Here is a 17,706-nt window from a genome sequence, read left to right as displayed (position 1 = left end):
TATCACGCCACAGAATTTAGAGGAAACATAGTCTCATATGATAATGCCAATGTTTAAAAAGTCAAATTCTAAAATGAAACGCTCCCTGAATTCAAATCATTATAACAACAAGACTTACCTATAATATTTCCGAGAGCCCAGACAGCTTGCTCACAAACATTCTGGTGTGGTGAATGAAGTAGTCTCAAGAAGAGGGGTACTGCATCTGTAGAATGCAAAGATTGGATTTGTCTTATACTGAAACATGGCATATGCACAGCACTTTCAATGATTTATACAAAACACTTTCTGCACTGTGCTTTATTCATGTTTCTATTATGATGGACGTATAAAACATTTCTATATATATATCTAGAGAAAGTAAAAAACAGACTTGAGAACAGGCAACTATTAAAAGACTATGCTCCCCCCATTTAAATATTTCCCCATATTTGTCAAAGTGATATGCAAGACCCTCAAGTATTCAGGTGTGAGGTTTCTTGTCCTGGTAATTCAGATTTTCCAGGTATCCAAGGTCCTAGCAGAATGACATGCCTACTTGTGCAAACCTGCTTCATATCCTGACTTTAAGAAAATAGCTTCCTCCCAAGAGGTAGCTATAGTTAGTTTCCATATGCAGTGAAGATTTACATCCATCTGCCAGTACTAAGACACATTTTAATTTGCTCTTATATAACGCCAGCAACATACCGGATTAAACAAGTAGTACTGATTTTAGATATCATTCTCTGTGGAATTAAATACATTTAGTAGAGCTAAGAAACCATCCCTCTACTATTCCCATGCACTACTTTCCTTCAGACAACCCATATCATTTCAAAGACAGTAATTCTCGCAGAAATTTAAATCTATATATGATCATACTCATCCTGTAGTCTTTCTAAGTAAAATAGATCTATTTATAAACTGTTAAAAAGTATTTTTTTCTTGTAAAAATAGCTTCAGAAATTTTAAAAAATTGCAATACAATCTGTGAGCAACTGTGAATCAATATTCTGTTGATCATGTAACAGGTGATAATAAGCCAAAAAACCCTGATGTATTTTCCTGAAAAATACAGAGCGATGAAGAATAAAGATAAACTAAAATTCCTTCTCCACTCTAGATGAGTAATATACCAATTGCTTCTAACTGTCAAGCTAGGAGGGACAGCAGCACACTGTTGCTTAAGAACACTCACTCTTCTTGTAACAATCATCCCACTTCCATTAGCTCAAGTGGAATATTTTAGCTTCCTTCTCAGCAATTAACAAGATTACACCTCAGTTATATGTGCATTCAATGTATTTCAGAGAGGAGAGTCAACTATGTAGTTTATATTAAGATTGCAATCCTGGTGTGCTTTCAAAACTAGGAATGAAGTTACTTCATATCGTCACTCAGGCAGGAGGACGACCTGAGAAAGTGTGAGTTGCAGGTTATCTGATCTACTGCTCCCAAAAAAATTAATTACTCCTGCTCTGAATTGGCTCCTACCAAGAGCTAGTCTGTGTATATAGTACTTCTCTTTTGTTGGGCCTTCCAACTTCCATCTGTCCCTCTTGATTGCAGAAGGTTGCCTCTTCTGTATTTAGGCTGCACCAGCCTCTTCTGTAGCTGCAAGGATCTATTGCTTTGTTTCCTCAAACCATCCCTTATCTAAAGAAAGAAGAGCTGGGAAACTGTTTTCCCTTACTCATCTCCCAGCAAAAGCTGGGAAGACTAACCTTCCATTTTCTCTTCATGAGTAAAGCTGAAAATGCTTCTTGCTTCTTTAAAATTACCCTATTACATTTTGTTCTTTTCAAGCATTAACTAAACAGATTTTGGGAAATACATATCTCAGCTTGAACTTCTAGTAATTGTTCAGGTAACAATGCTTTCAGCTCTGCTGTACATATTTTTATTCTACTTTAAATTTTTTCTTTAGATTTTTTCCTGCAAAGCTAATACTATAAACAGCCTTTCTACTGGATTCATTCATTCAAACAGGATAACACTGTGGGACATGACAAAGGAAGAAAACAATGAACAAAGTTGAGAAGGAAGAAAACACCTCGGAGTAGATTTTCAAAGATATTTAGACACCAGAAAAGCAATCTAAAACCAGAGTTCTCCAATCACATCAGGAATTTTTGAAACGAACTCAAGATACTGATTTTCTTAAAAAGGCTTTGGATTGTTATCCAGAGCTCATTTTGATAAGCATTTTTATTCTATTGTTTCAATATCTTAACTTCACAGAATCTAACAATTAATTAGATATTTTATTAGCTATGAAAACATACAAACCAGCATTTTGATTTGAAAGGTAGGTTCATACACTTAAAAAAAATCAAATAACTAAGTTACTGTTTTTCAATAAAAAATGGGAATATGAATAAGCCCAGACAATTTATTATATATTTGCTTATCTACAGTCTCCCGTTTAATAACAAAACATTGTAGTTAGCATAAAGGTGATTGCTTTCAGATAAGTGTGCTGATACATAAAAGCTATATATATAGTAATGAAAAAATTATTTCATTAATATATCTTCAATTATCTTTAGAGTTTCTTTCCTATCTCTTTTCAGTTTCTCTTTCTCATTGTCTGACTAAGAAAGAAACAAAGGCAGCACAACAAATGCTGTGTGTACAGGATATATTAATCTTGCAGTCAAGGAAAGGATGGTAATTTTTTAACTGTTTATTTAAATGTGCAACCTTACATAACTGTATGTATTTAATAAATTTAATAAGATTTATGAACATACCTTTAAGGTAGAAAGAATTACTTCCTAACTTAAGTTTTAGCCACAGAGCAATTAATGGTACATGATTTCAGAAATCAAATCAAGAATTAGAAAGGACTAACATTTGTCATATTCATTATATCATCTGTCATTCTCTGTTTTCTTTATGGGAAAATCAAGTCTGGGATCCTTAATATTAATTGTTAGTGACAAACAGATTAGTGTTTAAGAGCAAATGTAGAAATTTCTAGAAAAAGAGGACAGACATGTATTTAATATTTTAATGGTTTTACAACAAATAGCATTTGTTACCCAAATACTCCCTTTATGCCACAATATTCACCACCCTCAAAAAACCCCCAAACTGTAATACTTACTAGACTGTACAACAGCTTGAGTCTGTGCAGAAGTGCCTGATGCTATGTTAGTCAGTGCCCATGCAGCTTCAAATTGTAATGAAGGACTGTAATGAAATAATTTTATAGTAGTAAGTTGAAACATGATCTAAAGACTATTTTATGTTTCATTTCAGTATTACTAGCTCTGAGATATACATTTAAGCAGTGTCACTGGGTTAAAATTTTAAAAAAACCCTCTAAACCTGGATATTTCAGGGAAAAGGCTGTAAAAAAAAAAAGAGATCTTGCATTCTATGACCTTTTGTAAACCATTCATCATTCTGAATTAATATTAGTAATAAAAAAAATCCAACCAAACTTGATACTTCTAACATTACATCCTAGATCAAGTGCAAGTTGGTATACTGGGATACTGAAATTTTTCTGCTCCACCACAGACAGAAGAAAAATCTAGCACCTGTATTAAAAGACAGCATCATACCTGTATTAAATCTTACTTATTAAATGCAGGTAAAATTAGTTACAAATATCATGAAAGCTGGTGTAACATCTCTTCCAAGATCTCTCTCAACTGTTGTCTATACCAACAGCAATTTACTAGAACAGGTTGCATGAAAACTGTTGTTCAAGTAAATGCTAAAGGTTAAGAGTTCTGGAAGCTATGAGAAAGTTTACAGCTTATGGTCTTCGGCATAACAGCAAGTCTGGCTTTAGAAGGAGCAGAGAATACTTATTGTTAAGTGACTGATTTTCGTTTCCATGATTTTTCTGTCTTTATCAATCATGTTTTACATATAGTCATAGTACCTGCTTATTACACCTGCTTTGTGTATTAATTTCCAAAGCATTTTAAGGTTTTATTGGGGATGGGACTAGAAAATAATTAGATAGGAGGTAAAAACAAGTCGTACCTGTCAGCAGCTACCCATAAACCTTTATGTTCTAGGATCAAATGCATTAAAATTCTAGTTCTAGGCTGGTCCTTTTTTTTTTCCTCTTGTGGTAAGGTTTCAGTATAACATGAACGACAGCTTTAATGATTTGTTATTTGAAGTCTTTTCAGAGTTTAACTCTAACAGATATTATACAGCAATTACAATTAAAAAAAACTGCTAAAGAAAGCATTGAGTTCAATTTTGAAAGACTTATTAAACATATACAAAGGTAAATCATGCAAAAACTAGCAGAAAATTCAAATTCAAAGCATTTTCAGAGCACTGAACCTACTGAATCTACTTCTAGAGCAGATAGGCATTTTAAAAATGCTATCCTGACTTGAACATTATCACCAGTTGCCTTCTAAGCAACTGTTTTGTTAAACAAGCTAGAAAAAAAGCTACTCGTGCTTCATGGTTTTGCAGTAACCAAAATATACCAAAAATACCAAATTGCATTTTTGAAGTCTCTAGCCCTTACGGCTGCAGAAATAACACTGAGATTGGAAATATTATAAATACATTAAAATGAAAATATTATAAATACATTTATGGCAGCCTGAGACCAGAGACAGGCTAAAATATTTACCTCAACTGTGTTAATCTCCATGTATCCGAATAAGGGGCTCATGCTTTGTGGAATATGACATTTTTCTCACATGTCATTAAATTCTTGCAACTACATGCTCAGTGTTCTCTACCTTCTTTACTGAAGCTCTTATCTTCCAATAAAGAATCACAGCAAAGAGCATGTTGTACCATCACATAAGAGAGCAACAGAGAGCCAGAAGGAAAACCCATCTTGCAGTGAGAAGGAAAGAAACTAGAAACTTAAGCTAATAATGAGTGTATTCTGGAAAAGAAAGGCCCCTGTTCACAATCAGGCATGTTCTCTGCCTTCACACAAATGTACACAACAAGACAACAAGTCTGAGGCAGGTTTCTTAAAAACAGTTAGTAAAAGACTGAAATATTCAAAACCAATGAGAAATGCAGTAAGGTTTTCTCCATTAGCTGGATATGCTCAAACATGCTCTAAAAAATAAAATGACATTTCAGTGGCAGAATAAATATCCCTGGAGAACTTATGATGTATCATCATGGAATGCGATCCACTGTGTCAGATTTTATGGTGCTCTGAATCCTCAGTTTCATTTCAAATAATGACATATTTTTTGGATGTAAGTTTCCAGTAAAGGCAAACATTTTTAAAAGAATACTTACTTATCATCCCTTTCTAGGCATTTTACCAGAATTGGTAAAATTCCAGATTTTATTAAGTCATCAATAGGTGGATTTCTGTCACTGGATAGGAGTTTTCTGTGAAATTAAGAGTAAAAGTAAAGTAGGTAACTTTCATAATGAAAAATGTGTAGAAATCATGTTTCTCTATCTATTTATTTTTACCTTGCAGCTTGGACAGCACTCAGTTGGATCACTGGGTTGTCACTTGTGGCGTTCTGAAAAAAAAACCCAACAGTGAAAACTAAAATGCACAGAACACACATTTCTAGTTAAAAGAAAAAGTTAAATGTAACATACCTGCAGTATAGCTTCTAGTGTTACGTTTTGCTTGAAAAGAAAAAAATGTGTTTTAGTAATTTTACTGATAAATTATAGGCTTTTTAAACATTTAATACAATCAAATTCATTTTAACAGTGAATCTATTCATAAATTTGCTTTCAAATAACTGCAAGACAACAGAATACATTGTTTGGAGTTATCACCAAAGCTTTAAAATAATTCCAGAATCAAGGAACTTACTGCTTTGAAGTCAGCATCAACATCAGAATCTTCTAAACTTTCTTCTTGAGGAACATTTCTTTTTTTCAAAAGATGTTCATCTCTTTTGTTCTGTAAAGGAACAACAGAAAATAAAGCCACTTCTAATGCTTATTAGTACAGGGTGGTGGTATAAAATGGACCCTTTCAACATGTAAGTACAGATAAAATTGCCTTTTTTTAATGGCACCTGTAACTGCAAATAGAATTCGCAGTATTTCAGCTGTAAGAATATGGCAGCTTGATAACCATAGACAGACGTATGACAATCCATGACATTTGAATTAATAAAAACTTATGGTTTAGGGATCAGTTTTTCTAACAGACATTTACAGTATCCATAGCTCTGCAGGACATTAACATTTAGACACACACAACAGAAATTCCTTTCCAGCGTAAGATTAGTTTTCAGCTAAACCTGCTTGAAAGCTCCCTGGACACATCTATTTGCATCCTGTGTGTAAAGTAGCATCCTCCATGTACACTGGCACTTGCAGTATTTCCTGCTCACACAAAACACCCTCCAGTCTTAGCCACTTTAAGGAATTACAGAAGAAAAAAATTATCTTTTCAGTGATAAAGTACCCATTTAACATTTCTAATTTAACAAATTTGAAGACGTAAACCCCTAATTTAAAAAGAAAGAAAACAAATCATCAATTGTTTACACTTTTTTACAAATTTAAAATGTATTAAAAGTATTATACCAAAAGTATGAAACCGTCTCTTCTAAATGTTAGACTTTATCTTTTATTTGATACGTCCAGACGTACAAAGAGAGAAGGGGCAATGGAAGATGATGACACAGCATGTATATCTGAACATCCTTTTCCGGTTAGTTTTGTTTTTTTTAATAAGCGCATGAAGATTTCTTTTTTTAATGAAGCAAAATGTTAAAAAAAGAATAACAACCAGCTATAAGAAAGAATATATCCCCAGCTATAATAAGAAATCTATTATACTAGCAAGGAAAGGCAGGCTTTTCAGTCTCCAATTATCTGATAACCAAACTACTGACTAAAGAGATTTTATTATATCACACCTTGTAGCGTATAAAAAAAGCCTTTAAACAGAATGATGTGTTGAAGGCTCCCCAATATTTTATTTTATGTTAAAAAACCCCAACAGCCTCAGGTCTAAAATTTCTGAGACTTGCTTACTTTTTAAACATCTTAAAAAGAATTTAAAACAAATTCTCCAGTGTCAGTCTGAAAGGTTCTCAAGCAAAATTTTTTTTTTCAGACAAGAGAATGCTAAAACAATAACCAAGCACCAGAATAACCCTTTAATGCAGAAGACAACATCCTGCAGAACTTAGTATTGTTTAATTTTTGTCAAGTCTAAGCATAGAAACTAGATCCTCAGAGTGCACAAGACCACCTAGACTGGCAGTGGCAGCCTCTCCAGAGCTGTACAGTAACAGCTGTACAAGGAACACATCCATACAAAGAAGCACTGCAGGTATTTTATTGACAAGTGATTCTGGAGAGAAGGAAGATGGAAATGAGCAGGCAGTTGAACGCTGAGAAAGTAGTGTTACACAGACAAACTCCATCGGGCAGGTACAGATTGACAGATAGATTCAGTAAAGACCTATAACCTAATTTTCCCACACCAGGTACCTGGCACTGCCTTTTTAAGCAAAGAGCAAACATCGTTGAACCCTCACCAATCTGACTTTGCTCAAGTACAACTCCTTTTCCCACTTTTGTCTCAACCATAGCCTACACTTGGCATGGACTGGACCCAGTTTCCAGAGTCCCTCTCCACGATCACGTCAGCTTTTCTCCCTAATGCACAGCTACTGTACACATCCACCTGCAGAGGAAGCAGTTCCTTCCTGCCTCACATGAATGGCTTCTCCTATGGAATCAGCTGTGCTGTCATGGTAAAACAAGCCAACACTGCGAGAAGGGATTGAAGTTGGAAGAAGGTCCTGATATCTTCAGTCATCTGTCCTCTTCCTACCCAGAGATAACATCATAGATCATGATGGTGAGCAAGTCCACACAGGCATGAATGTACAGGGAGACAGGTTTAGCTATGCAGGCGACAGGCAGAGGTCCAGCAGACATTCACTGTTTTCAGAAAAGGTGCAGCCTGAAGGAATTGGTGTTTTAGTGCAGAACTATTGCCACTGTTTGCTGAAGCAAGTTAAATGTTTCATTTAAATCATCTACTGGGAAGGGTAAAGTTTCCTTGACATTAGCAGCAGACTACTGGAGTACAAGGGGGTTTTCCGGTTCTGTTCCTTCTAAAATATTTGGCTGGATTTTCTACATTTCATGTTCAGAAAACGCAGGGATGGAGTATTGCAGGGTTATTCTAAAATGTGTTTGGTTTAAGCATTGTTATCCATGTCTTTACTGAACACTTTCAGAGATGGCGATTTTGCCGCTTCCCTGGGCAGCCTGTTCCAATTCCTGAAATCCTTTCAGTGAAGAAATTTTTCCTAATATCCAATCTAAACTTCCACTGGTGCAACTTGAGGTCATTTCCTCTTGTCCTATTGCTCCTTACTTACTTTAGAGATTAACCCCCATCTCACTACAACCTCCTTTCAGGTAGTTGTAAAGAGCAATAAGGTCCCACCTGAGCCTTCTTTTCTCCAGGCTAAACATCCCCAGCTCCCTCAAACCGCTCCTCATAAGACTTGTGCTCCAGACTCTTCCCCAGCTCCACTGCCCTTCTCTGGACATGCTCCAGCACACTTATGTCTTTCTTGTAGTGAGGTGCCCAGAACTGAACACAGTACTCAAGGTGCAGCCTCACCAGTGCTGAAGAACAGAATGGTTGGGGTTGGAAGGGACCTTTAAAGATCATCTAGTTCAACACCTTCCCCCCTCCAATACAACACAGAGAATACAGTTGGAATAAAGTAAGAATCCCACTGTGGGCAACTGAACAGCATCCTCACAGAACAGCAGGAATGAGCTGCTTGGTCGTCAGCAGCCAAACAGTTGGAAAATCACCTTCCACAAACATGAGGCAGTAAGTCTAGAGCACACCAGTGGCCAAAGCCCTGAATTATTCCATGCCACTTCACCCGAAGAACTTCAGAAAGACTACTTCATGCTTAGTCACAATGAGCACATTTCTCTACAAGTACTGTTAGCTGAAATAGTTTACTTGAGTAGTATTTAGAGGGGCATGCACAAACTCTCTCTGCCTATGGCCACAGAATAGGTGATGAACACTTTCTTACCGTTCTTACGACTCCCTAGAAATCTTTCAGGGACTTGGGCAAAGAAGAAAGGAGGACAAGTTGTAAATGAACACATAGGTACAGAGGAGCAGTAACAGAACAGTAAGTGGCTTGTCTCCTTCAAGCAATTGTCTATGAGTACATCGATGCACCAGCCATCTCCAAACTGCACTCCTCACAAGAATGCTGTTCACCTGGAGGAGAGTCCCTGGAGTCCCCAGATGAACAGACACTTAAGGACTTTTCTCCTCATGGCAACAGCATGCAGAGAGGTGATATAAAATGGAGCTCCAACTAACTGTTCTGCAGCTTTCAGGAATAGAGATACCCCACTGGGAGGCCACCAATGGTGAAGACTGGAACAAAGGAACAATGTTTCAAATTCTGGCCCATCAAACACATAATCTAGGTTTAAATCCCACTATGGATCAAGGTTTCTTGACAAGAGCAAAACTGCATCAAATAAATTAGAAATCTTAGCATGGTAAGACTGAGTAAGAATGCAAAGCCTCTCATTCATAGCTGCATGCTAAATATGGTCATAATATATAAGCTGAGCTAACCCAGAGCCTAGTTATCTCCCATTCCAGCAAGCCTTCTATGCCTGCATACACAACTAATTCCTTTGGCAACATGAGTATACCTAAGAGAATGCTTCCTAATGTTAATAGTAACCAAAATAAGTATGAATAAATGTATATATTCTAATGCCAAGATGCCCTCTTAAAGGGAGAGGTGAACTTCATAGGACATAACTGACCCCACATTGTTGCTACAACTTCTGAGTGCAAGAACATCTTCAGGCTGCCAGTTATAATGTGCAAAAGGCTCCAGAAAAAATTACCTCAAAGAAAGAGAGAGCAAGCAAGAATGTTACTGTAGCTACTCACTGTTTGAGGGTGGCTGGGTTGAAAAACAACTGTCAAGAACAAATATTGAGGAGCTTCCACAGCAGCCTGAAGCAGAGAGGCTTTTGAGAAACACTCAACACTTCTATTCTTATTAGCCCTTCTTATGAAGTCAAGGTGTTCATGGAACCTTCCTGTTCTAAAAAGTGTCTTTAAGGTTATCTGAAACAGGTCTGTCCATTTGCAAAAGTGTCCAATCCCCAGACAGCTAAACTCCTGCATACAGTACTTTGATAGACTAAATCACTCCCTTTCATAAGGTAAAAGAAGGTGATTCGCAGCTTGTCATGACCTTAAAATGCTTGCATTTTGTCATATTATGGCAAACTCAAAAAGTTTTTGCCTAAATCATAGCACCAGCCTCTTCTGCAGGCTCCTATGGTGAAAGTGAAGACAAATGAGCATAGCTGGATATGGCTGTCTTGTTCAAAGCCTGGTGAAACAGCCCTTTCAAAGGCAGAGGCATCAGACTGAAATCCCTGATGAAGGGTAAGACCTTGTCACCAAAAAAATTAAGCAGGTCTCCTTCAAAAGGGAAGATCCTTAACACTGCCTGAAACATGTACAGCAAGTGTGAAAGTTAATAACAGCAGCTGACTGCTGGTTATAAGCATGCCAACAGTCTGGTAGAGATGCCACTACAGTAGCCTACAAAGGTTTCCGTACACACAAAAGATATGGGGACATACATGCCAGCCAAAAATGCCAAATTCTAAGAAACAACAGTAATGACACGATGAGTGTACTTTCTGCTCACTTTAACGACAGATGCCCATCATTTGCTTCACTGACAGTGGGATGGTCAGACTGCACGAACACTAAATATGCCAATCCTGCAGATCCTGGCACCCGTTTTATCTTCTTGGAAGATGGTCACAGGATTAAAAAAAAAAAAAAAAAGTTTACCAATGCAAGCAAATTTCAGATGTTCAAAAACACGATTAATGGAAGAAGAAACTCGTGGTCAGAGAGTATGTCCAACAAGCTCTGTGCTGCATTGCACTTAGTACTATGGGACATGGCCAAAAGGATACTCTAATGGAACTGTGGAAGGTGTAAAATATGAATTAACACACACTTTTCAGCATTTGACACATGGGAAAGCTCTATGAGAGTGTCAAGTCAGTTGGGAGGCTTCAAGATCAAAAGGGAAAAGAAATAAACAAGAAAATCTTTGCCTTCAGGTAACAAACACCATTACAAAATGCTTTTTCAGGTGAGAGAAAGCTTTAGGAACTCAGCAGCCAGTAGGAATTCTTTTGGCATGAAAGTTAAGATACTCAAGTCTGAGGACAAAAACCAGAATTTCAAGAGCATCTCAACATTAGGAACTGGAGTTCCTTATGCTAGCCAGCATTAGCTATACTCACAAATGATAATAAGTAGCTCTTTCCCCTGCAATTACATCCAAAAAAAGACTAAGGGATCACACCAGTGATGGAAGTAGATTCAGGTTGTCCAGACATCCCCCTTAAGTTACCACTGTGACAAGCTGAGCTGAACTTGTAGGTTTCACTTGGACATAATCTCAAATTTTGGTTTTGGAGGGTGAGAGTACCTGCCACAGCCTATCATGAAGAAAAAGAAAATGCCTACCACTCCACTCTCATCATGTTAAAAGGATGCTCTGAAAACCTCTACTGAATATCCTCCTCTTAATGAAAGTTTTCATAGGTGGGTTATCTAGCTTGAGTGAATTTCTAGTAACACCTCTTGGATATGAATCTGGGGAAAGATTGAACTTATTTAATGGTTGGGAAAGGACCATTAGTTGGCTCTACTTACTGTCCCAGAACTCATTAACACTTGGAGAGATTAAAAAAAAAAAATAAAACTGCAAAAAGACTGAATAGGTCAATCTGATGATCTTACTATCTATGGATATTAAAATTATATCCTACTGCTTAATGAACTAGGTCACCTGCATCCAAAGGCAGTCAGATTCTGAGCCTCTTCTTCAGATAAAGTGCACAGTTACAGATATACAGTTAGAAGACAAAGACAACTTTTCTACATTTGAGTTATGCTAACTCACCTTTGTGACCACAGAGAGCAATGACAACATTCTTGTTTGGGTATTGCACATCTGTCCCAGAAGAGGAGTAGTTTGACTAAAAAGAAGTAGGTGCACACCAGTGTGTGGCCCAACAGCCCTAAGCATGGATTGAAAAGATTGAAGCCTCTTAAAGTTAGGGAAAACCAAGTTCTTATCAAAATGGATTCAAGCAAGCCTCCAAAGAATTTCTTCACAGCCCTTTTCAACTAAGCCTTTAGAAGAATACATTAGGAATGTAATTTTCCTCTTAGGGTATTTTTTTTAATGAATCAGTCAGGGCAGAGTAAATGCAAGTTCTTTTCCAAGAATTAGTGCTACTAACACCAGTTAGGGAAGCTTCCAGAAGACCACACTAATAGTGTTTCAGTATCCTTGTGATTATAGCTCTTGTTTGAATTGGTAGACTAAAATATCTAATTTGCAATGAATGAAAAGCTATACATACACATTGAACTGGAAAAGATATGTAACTGATGCAAGTCTCACTATCCTGAAACTGAAAATGTGGACTTTTTTCTTTTGCATTCTCAGAGTTCCTGAGGATCAAAAAAAGGTTTTTCCCACTCTAGTGCTCCCAGCAACATGAAGACAGACTCCTTTCTTCAAGGTTTACTACTTTATTTAGGAACTATCATGGACACATGCAATCTTATTTAAGAAAGATCAGAGAAGGAGCAAGTACAATACGCCAGGGAAAGAGGTAAAAAAACCACATATGCCCATACCTCCTTAATCCACCACTTGTTTAGCAAATAATTGCTTTGCCTCGCACCAAATTTAATTGGCAATTAGAGCTTCATGCTAACAGAGCAGCCTTCAGGTTTCTGTGATGATGAAACTAAGTGATAAACACTCTTTAGACTTCACCGAGACACTACACAGAGTTAAAATTCTAACTCCTGATACAGTTTCCATCACCAAAACTGACATTGTCATCTTGTCTGTCAGGAAAGAAGAGATGGTCACTGTTTAAGCTCTTAGGCCCATTGCTGTACAAACAATATAGCCAGAGACAAAGACTATCTTTCTAGAAATGTAGTAGATCCATTCCCAAAATGCACAGAATGCAAGGGCAATATGGAAACACTAAAAGGGCACCTGACCATCAGGAGTGTCATCTGTCAGGCTCATGATGCCAACCCATGCCTCAACCTGAAATCTGCCAGACTACTGCTACCCTTTTATGTCAGATAGCTTTGTTAATTCAATTCCTAAACAAATAATAAGTAATTGGGAAAAGAAAATAGGAAAAAAAAATATTAAAGTTTCCTCCTTAATAAGAGCTGTGGTGTGAAGACAGTGAATAGAGATAATATATTCTTGAAACACAGAATGGGTTGCAAATGCACTTTGATGTCTGTAATCCCAAGAGAATAAACACCTCACACTGATGCATTGTTTACTACTGTTCAAAGCTGTGATTTTTTTATTTATTCCATCTTACAAAACAGAGATGGTAAGCAACTTCATCAGATTCATTTGTTTAATATTTATATCCACATTGATTCAACAGACAAACTTGTAGTGCTTCAATCATACAGATCAAGAATATACTCAATTTGCCTATTTCCTTCAAAGGCAGGTGTACATGCAGCATCTGGACAGCCGGGATAAAGAGAAGATATCCCTTTGTTTTGAAGAGGTACTGGTGGATTACTAAGGTCACGCCAACATGTATGTCCTGAATTTGGCATACTCGTGCTAAGGAAGCAGTGTAAGCTGTAAAGATAAGACTGAAGCAATGAACTTAATAAAATATATCCCTTTACAGTTCAGTCTCAATTCTATATGAGAAGCAATGGCCTCTCACCTGCCACAGAGTTCCCACAGCAAACCAGTTGCCCACCAGCACCAGTTCAGTTGCTGCAAACCAACAACTTGGACACATGCTAAATTTCTTATTAAAGCAGATTTCTTCTGGTCTCTACAGTAGATGTTCAGCAAACACTCCAGAAGAACACCACTTCCTGCATTTAAAAGTGCTGCAGCTGCTGTTCACTCTTGATTTACAGTCTGACCTACATCCAGTGCTCAGGCTTCTCCTCTAAATGTGTAACTGATCTTTGCATGTGTAGTTTTCAGTGAGAAGTCACTAGCAGCTCATAGGCTTCCTCCTCCTCATTTTCACTTGCATATTATGGGAACATGGAGGATTCCTTCCACACAGAACAATCCTTTGCCTTAAGTGTACGACTTGCTCTCACCATGTGTCTGTAATAAAATGGCCTGAAATTGTGACCTGTTACAAAAACCAATTATGAGAATTAAATTAAAATTCTCACTTTGCACTGCAAAGCTCTCTCCAAAGTACAATCCAAAGATTGTACTGGAATGCTCTCATTGCATCTCAATTTAACAAGATGTATGAGGATATGCTGCATTAGCAAAGCCCTCTGTTACAGCATTGTTTTGCTAACAGGCATAGGCTGCCCAAGTGCTATGAGTGACTCTTCCCAGTATAGATTTCACAGTTATACAGCAAGTTTAACACTAGTTCTGAACAGAGAGGGCCTTTAACATGTCAGCATAAACTTCCAGTACTGATAATTTCCCAGTTATCTGGGTCAAATTAGATTTCTTTGACTAATTCCTATAGTCTCAGGATGAATTTTATAAATAGTAATTTTTTTCTATTGTAATAAGATAAAGAAGTTTTTCTATAAGACCTGAAAAATGAAAAGAAAGGATCCCAGGAAAATACTAGCACAAGATTTTTTTGATAGCTCCTACACAATCAGGCGATAAGTGCAGACAAAACTTCTCAAAAACAAGTCAAGCTGATTTCTATCAACATAACTTCTATTTACAACCCCCCCCACTTTGATTTTAGCAATGATTTTGTCTTCTCTCTCAGTTTGCAAATAATGAAAATAAAAGTTATGGAATTGGGTGGGTGTGCACTCCTAACAAGCATCATTCAAACTGTCAGCTATTCAACTGGCAAACTGGAGATATGTATCAAATGGGAGACCAAATGGAGTTTGGGCTTTATTTAGACTATTCAAACCACACACTTCCATTAAGTCATCACCGAAAATATTAGAAAACATGGGTGATACCAAGCTGGAGAGGCTCTGAAGCACACTGGGGAACAGAATAGGAAAGTCTGAAAAAAGCAGATCCAAATCAGAAGACAGAAATCAATCACGTAAACAAAAATTAAATCTGTATTTTTTTAACTATGCAAACAGAACAAACAACTATGTTTGCTTTGTGGTACTCTAAGAAGTGTACAAAAGATATAACAGATCACAGACTGTGTGCCTGTCAACAACATACTCAATAAAAAGAGGAATACTGTATTAAGAATTGTTTTTCGCTATTCCATTTAAACCTCAGGTGCAGCCTGCATGCTTTCAGACTTCCACCCTTCCAGAAAAATACAGGCAATTTGGATCTGAGAAGCAGCAACAAATCAAATCTAGGAAACAGATGAAGAAAAGGATGAAGAACAGAAGTTGTCTCAACAGGATAAAGCTAGAGGGGCCAGTATCAGTCCTCAAATACTCTGATGGTACCCAAAGGCAGATAGAAGTTTACCCTTCTTTTAGCTTGTGAAAAGGTCCTTCAGCAGCAAGCCATGAAGGTGTCTAGAAAGGCTGTTGGACGAGTTATGAATGAAGAGGGTGTAACAAATGCTCTGTTTAGGCAGAGCAGTAAACTAGATCAGTTCTCATACACATGATCTTCCCACCTATGTTGGCATTTACCCAATATGCCCAAAATCTGACTCCAAAATTAACTCCTCTACAGCATGGAAGCAGTAATTTCCAGAAAACAAAATAAAAGATAAATCTCACTTTCTAAATGCTAAAACTCTCCCTTTTCCTATTTGGAGATTTTAAACATTTGAACAGCTGACAGCTCCACTCTAATAATATGAGAACTGGTACAGAAACAGAATATGGATTGTTTCCAAGCGATACACTGGAGTAAAGCAGTACTGTTCTGCTGTACTGAGCTTCACGAATTGGAGAAGAAAACTAAATTAGAATCTGCAGTTAGTAATCAAAAAATTTACAACTTTTCTATATAGGTTTGGCACTAAAAGGGCCAAATATTTTTTGGCAAAATATTTACCTAAGACACCAGAGTACTATTAGCAAAGTAATACAGTTGATAAAACAAAAGCAGACTCACCTTTCGCAATTCAATTGTAACTTCATTTCTGTGTCTTCTCATAGTCTGTAAATAAAAAAAACAATTTGTATGTCAAGAAAGTAGTATTCTGTTTTGGAATCAGCTGTTTCTAGGTCAAAAGTACAGTTATTCATCAAAAGACATGGAAAACTGTGCATAATTTATAAGTCACTCTTTCCTAGGAAGATGCTGAAGTTGTTTCTTGTGACGTTTCGCTTGGGTTGGGGATTTTTTGTTGTTTGTTTGGGGTTTTTCTTAAGATTATTCACTTCACAGAAAGCTGCATCCTAAACCACAATAAGTATCCCTAAGGCAGAAAATATTGACTTCCCGACAGAGTTTCACTGGAACGACTCTCCAGATGTTTATATGTGCAGACCAAAAGTAGCAGTAAATCCAGGTTAGACATAGGATCACAACCTAAACACATAACCTATGCCAGTATCTGGCCAAAATCAACTATGAGTGACAGAAGTTGACTGAGCTCAATGCAAACAAGACAGATCAGGCTTGTGGCAAAAGGAAACAAAGTAGTATAGTGGTACTAAGTCTACTTAGGATCTATAGCCTAAACACTGTAAAGGAAAACAAGCCTGTAAACACCTCAGCTCCTTAAAGATACTGGGCACTCGAACGCATTCCTGACAACGCTGCTACAGCTCTTAGCTAAGAAAGATCAAAAGATTGAAAAAGAATTTTAGCGTACTGAAGGCAATCTCCCTGGGCTCATTTAACAATCAGCGGAAAAGACATACACCATCAGAATGCAATTCAGAGAAAATCAGGGCTAGATGACCACTAGCAGCCCAGAAAGATCACCCACACTAGCTAAAATTAGCCTTTTAAAACACTTTCCATGTCCTATCCTTGCTACTGACCTCCACTGTCACTATCATGTTCCTTTTGGGTTAGGGCAAATAACTCCCTGAGCAAAAAAGTACCAGTGAAGACAAACAGTAAAGACCAGCACTCCCATCAGCCACCTAAGGAAATACCAAACATGCTAAAGCTCAAACACAGGTAAAAGAAATGAGCAGACTTCACACCTTGAACCTACAAAGGACATAGCTGCAGTACTTAAAGCATTATCTTAGTTTCACTGTTCTCAAGCAGTTTGCATAGCAGTACTCATTTCATGAAATTATAGAATGGTTTGGGTTGGAAGGGACCTTAAAGATCATCCAGTTCCAACCCCCCTGCCATCAGCAGGGATGCCACTCACTTGATCGGGTTGCTCAGAGCCCCATCCAACCTAGCCTTGAATGCTTCCAGGGATGGGGCATCCACAACCTCTCCAGGCAACCTGTTCCAGTGTCTCACCACCCTCTGAGTAAAGAATTTCTTTCTAACATCTAATTTAAACCTACCCTCTTTTAGTTTAAAACCATTGCCCCCTGTCCTGTCACTATCTGCCTGTAGGAAAAGTCCCTCTCTCTCCTTTTTATAAGCCCCCTTAAGGTACTGGAAGGCTGCAGCAAGGTCTCCTTCTCTGTGCTGAAATTCATTATCTTGGCTTGACTTGAGAGGAAGGCTTGTCTTCTGCTTGATTAACCAGTTCACCCATGTAAACACAGACACAATTCTCCTTTTACATCTACAAGCATGA

General features: G+C 37.4%; 1 protein-coding gene across 1 annotated transcript in view; it reads right to left on the bottom strand.

Annotated features, from left to right (window-relative positions):
• KPNA3 (karyopherin subunit alpha 3) overlaps positions 1-17,706 on the bottom strand; it is a 49,875-nt gene that overhangs the window by 13,921 nt on the left and 18,248 nt on the right. Inside the window, exons 2-8 of the mRNA XM_051779324.1 lie at positions 16,101-16,145; positions 5,774-5,863; positions 5,551-5,580; positions 5,416-5,468; positions 5,233-5,328; positions 3,092-3,177; positions 119-205 (exon numbers count right to left, since the gene is read on the bottom strand). Of these exons, the coding sequence (XP_051635284.1) occupies positions 119-205; positions 3,092-3,177; positions 5,233-5,328; positions 5,416-5,468; positions 5,551-5,580; positions 5,774-5,863; positions 16,101-16,145 (487 nt within the window). The remainder of the gene's footprint in view (positions 1-118; positions 206-3,091; positions 3,178-5,232; positions 5,329-5,415; positions 5,469-5,550; positions 5,581-5,773; positions 5,864-16,100; positions 16,146-17,706) is intronic.

This window comes from Manacus candei, unplaced genomic scaffold (assembly GCF_025592945.1).
Source record: "Manacus candei isolate 608988 ecotype Guabito, Panama unplaced genomic scaffold, ASM2559294v1 h1tg000014l, whole genome shotgun sequence".
NCBI lineage: Eukaryota > Metazoa > Chordata > Aves > Passeriformes > Pipridae > Manacus > Manacus candei.
Note: the sequence above shows the minus strand (reverse complement) of the source record. Positions and strands in the feature narration are given on the sequence as shown.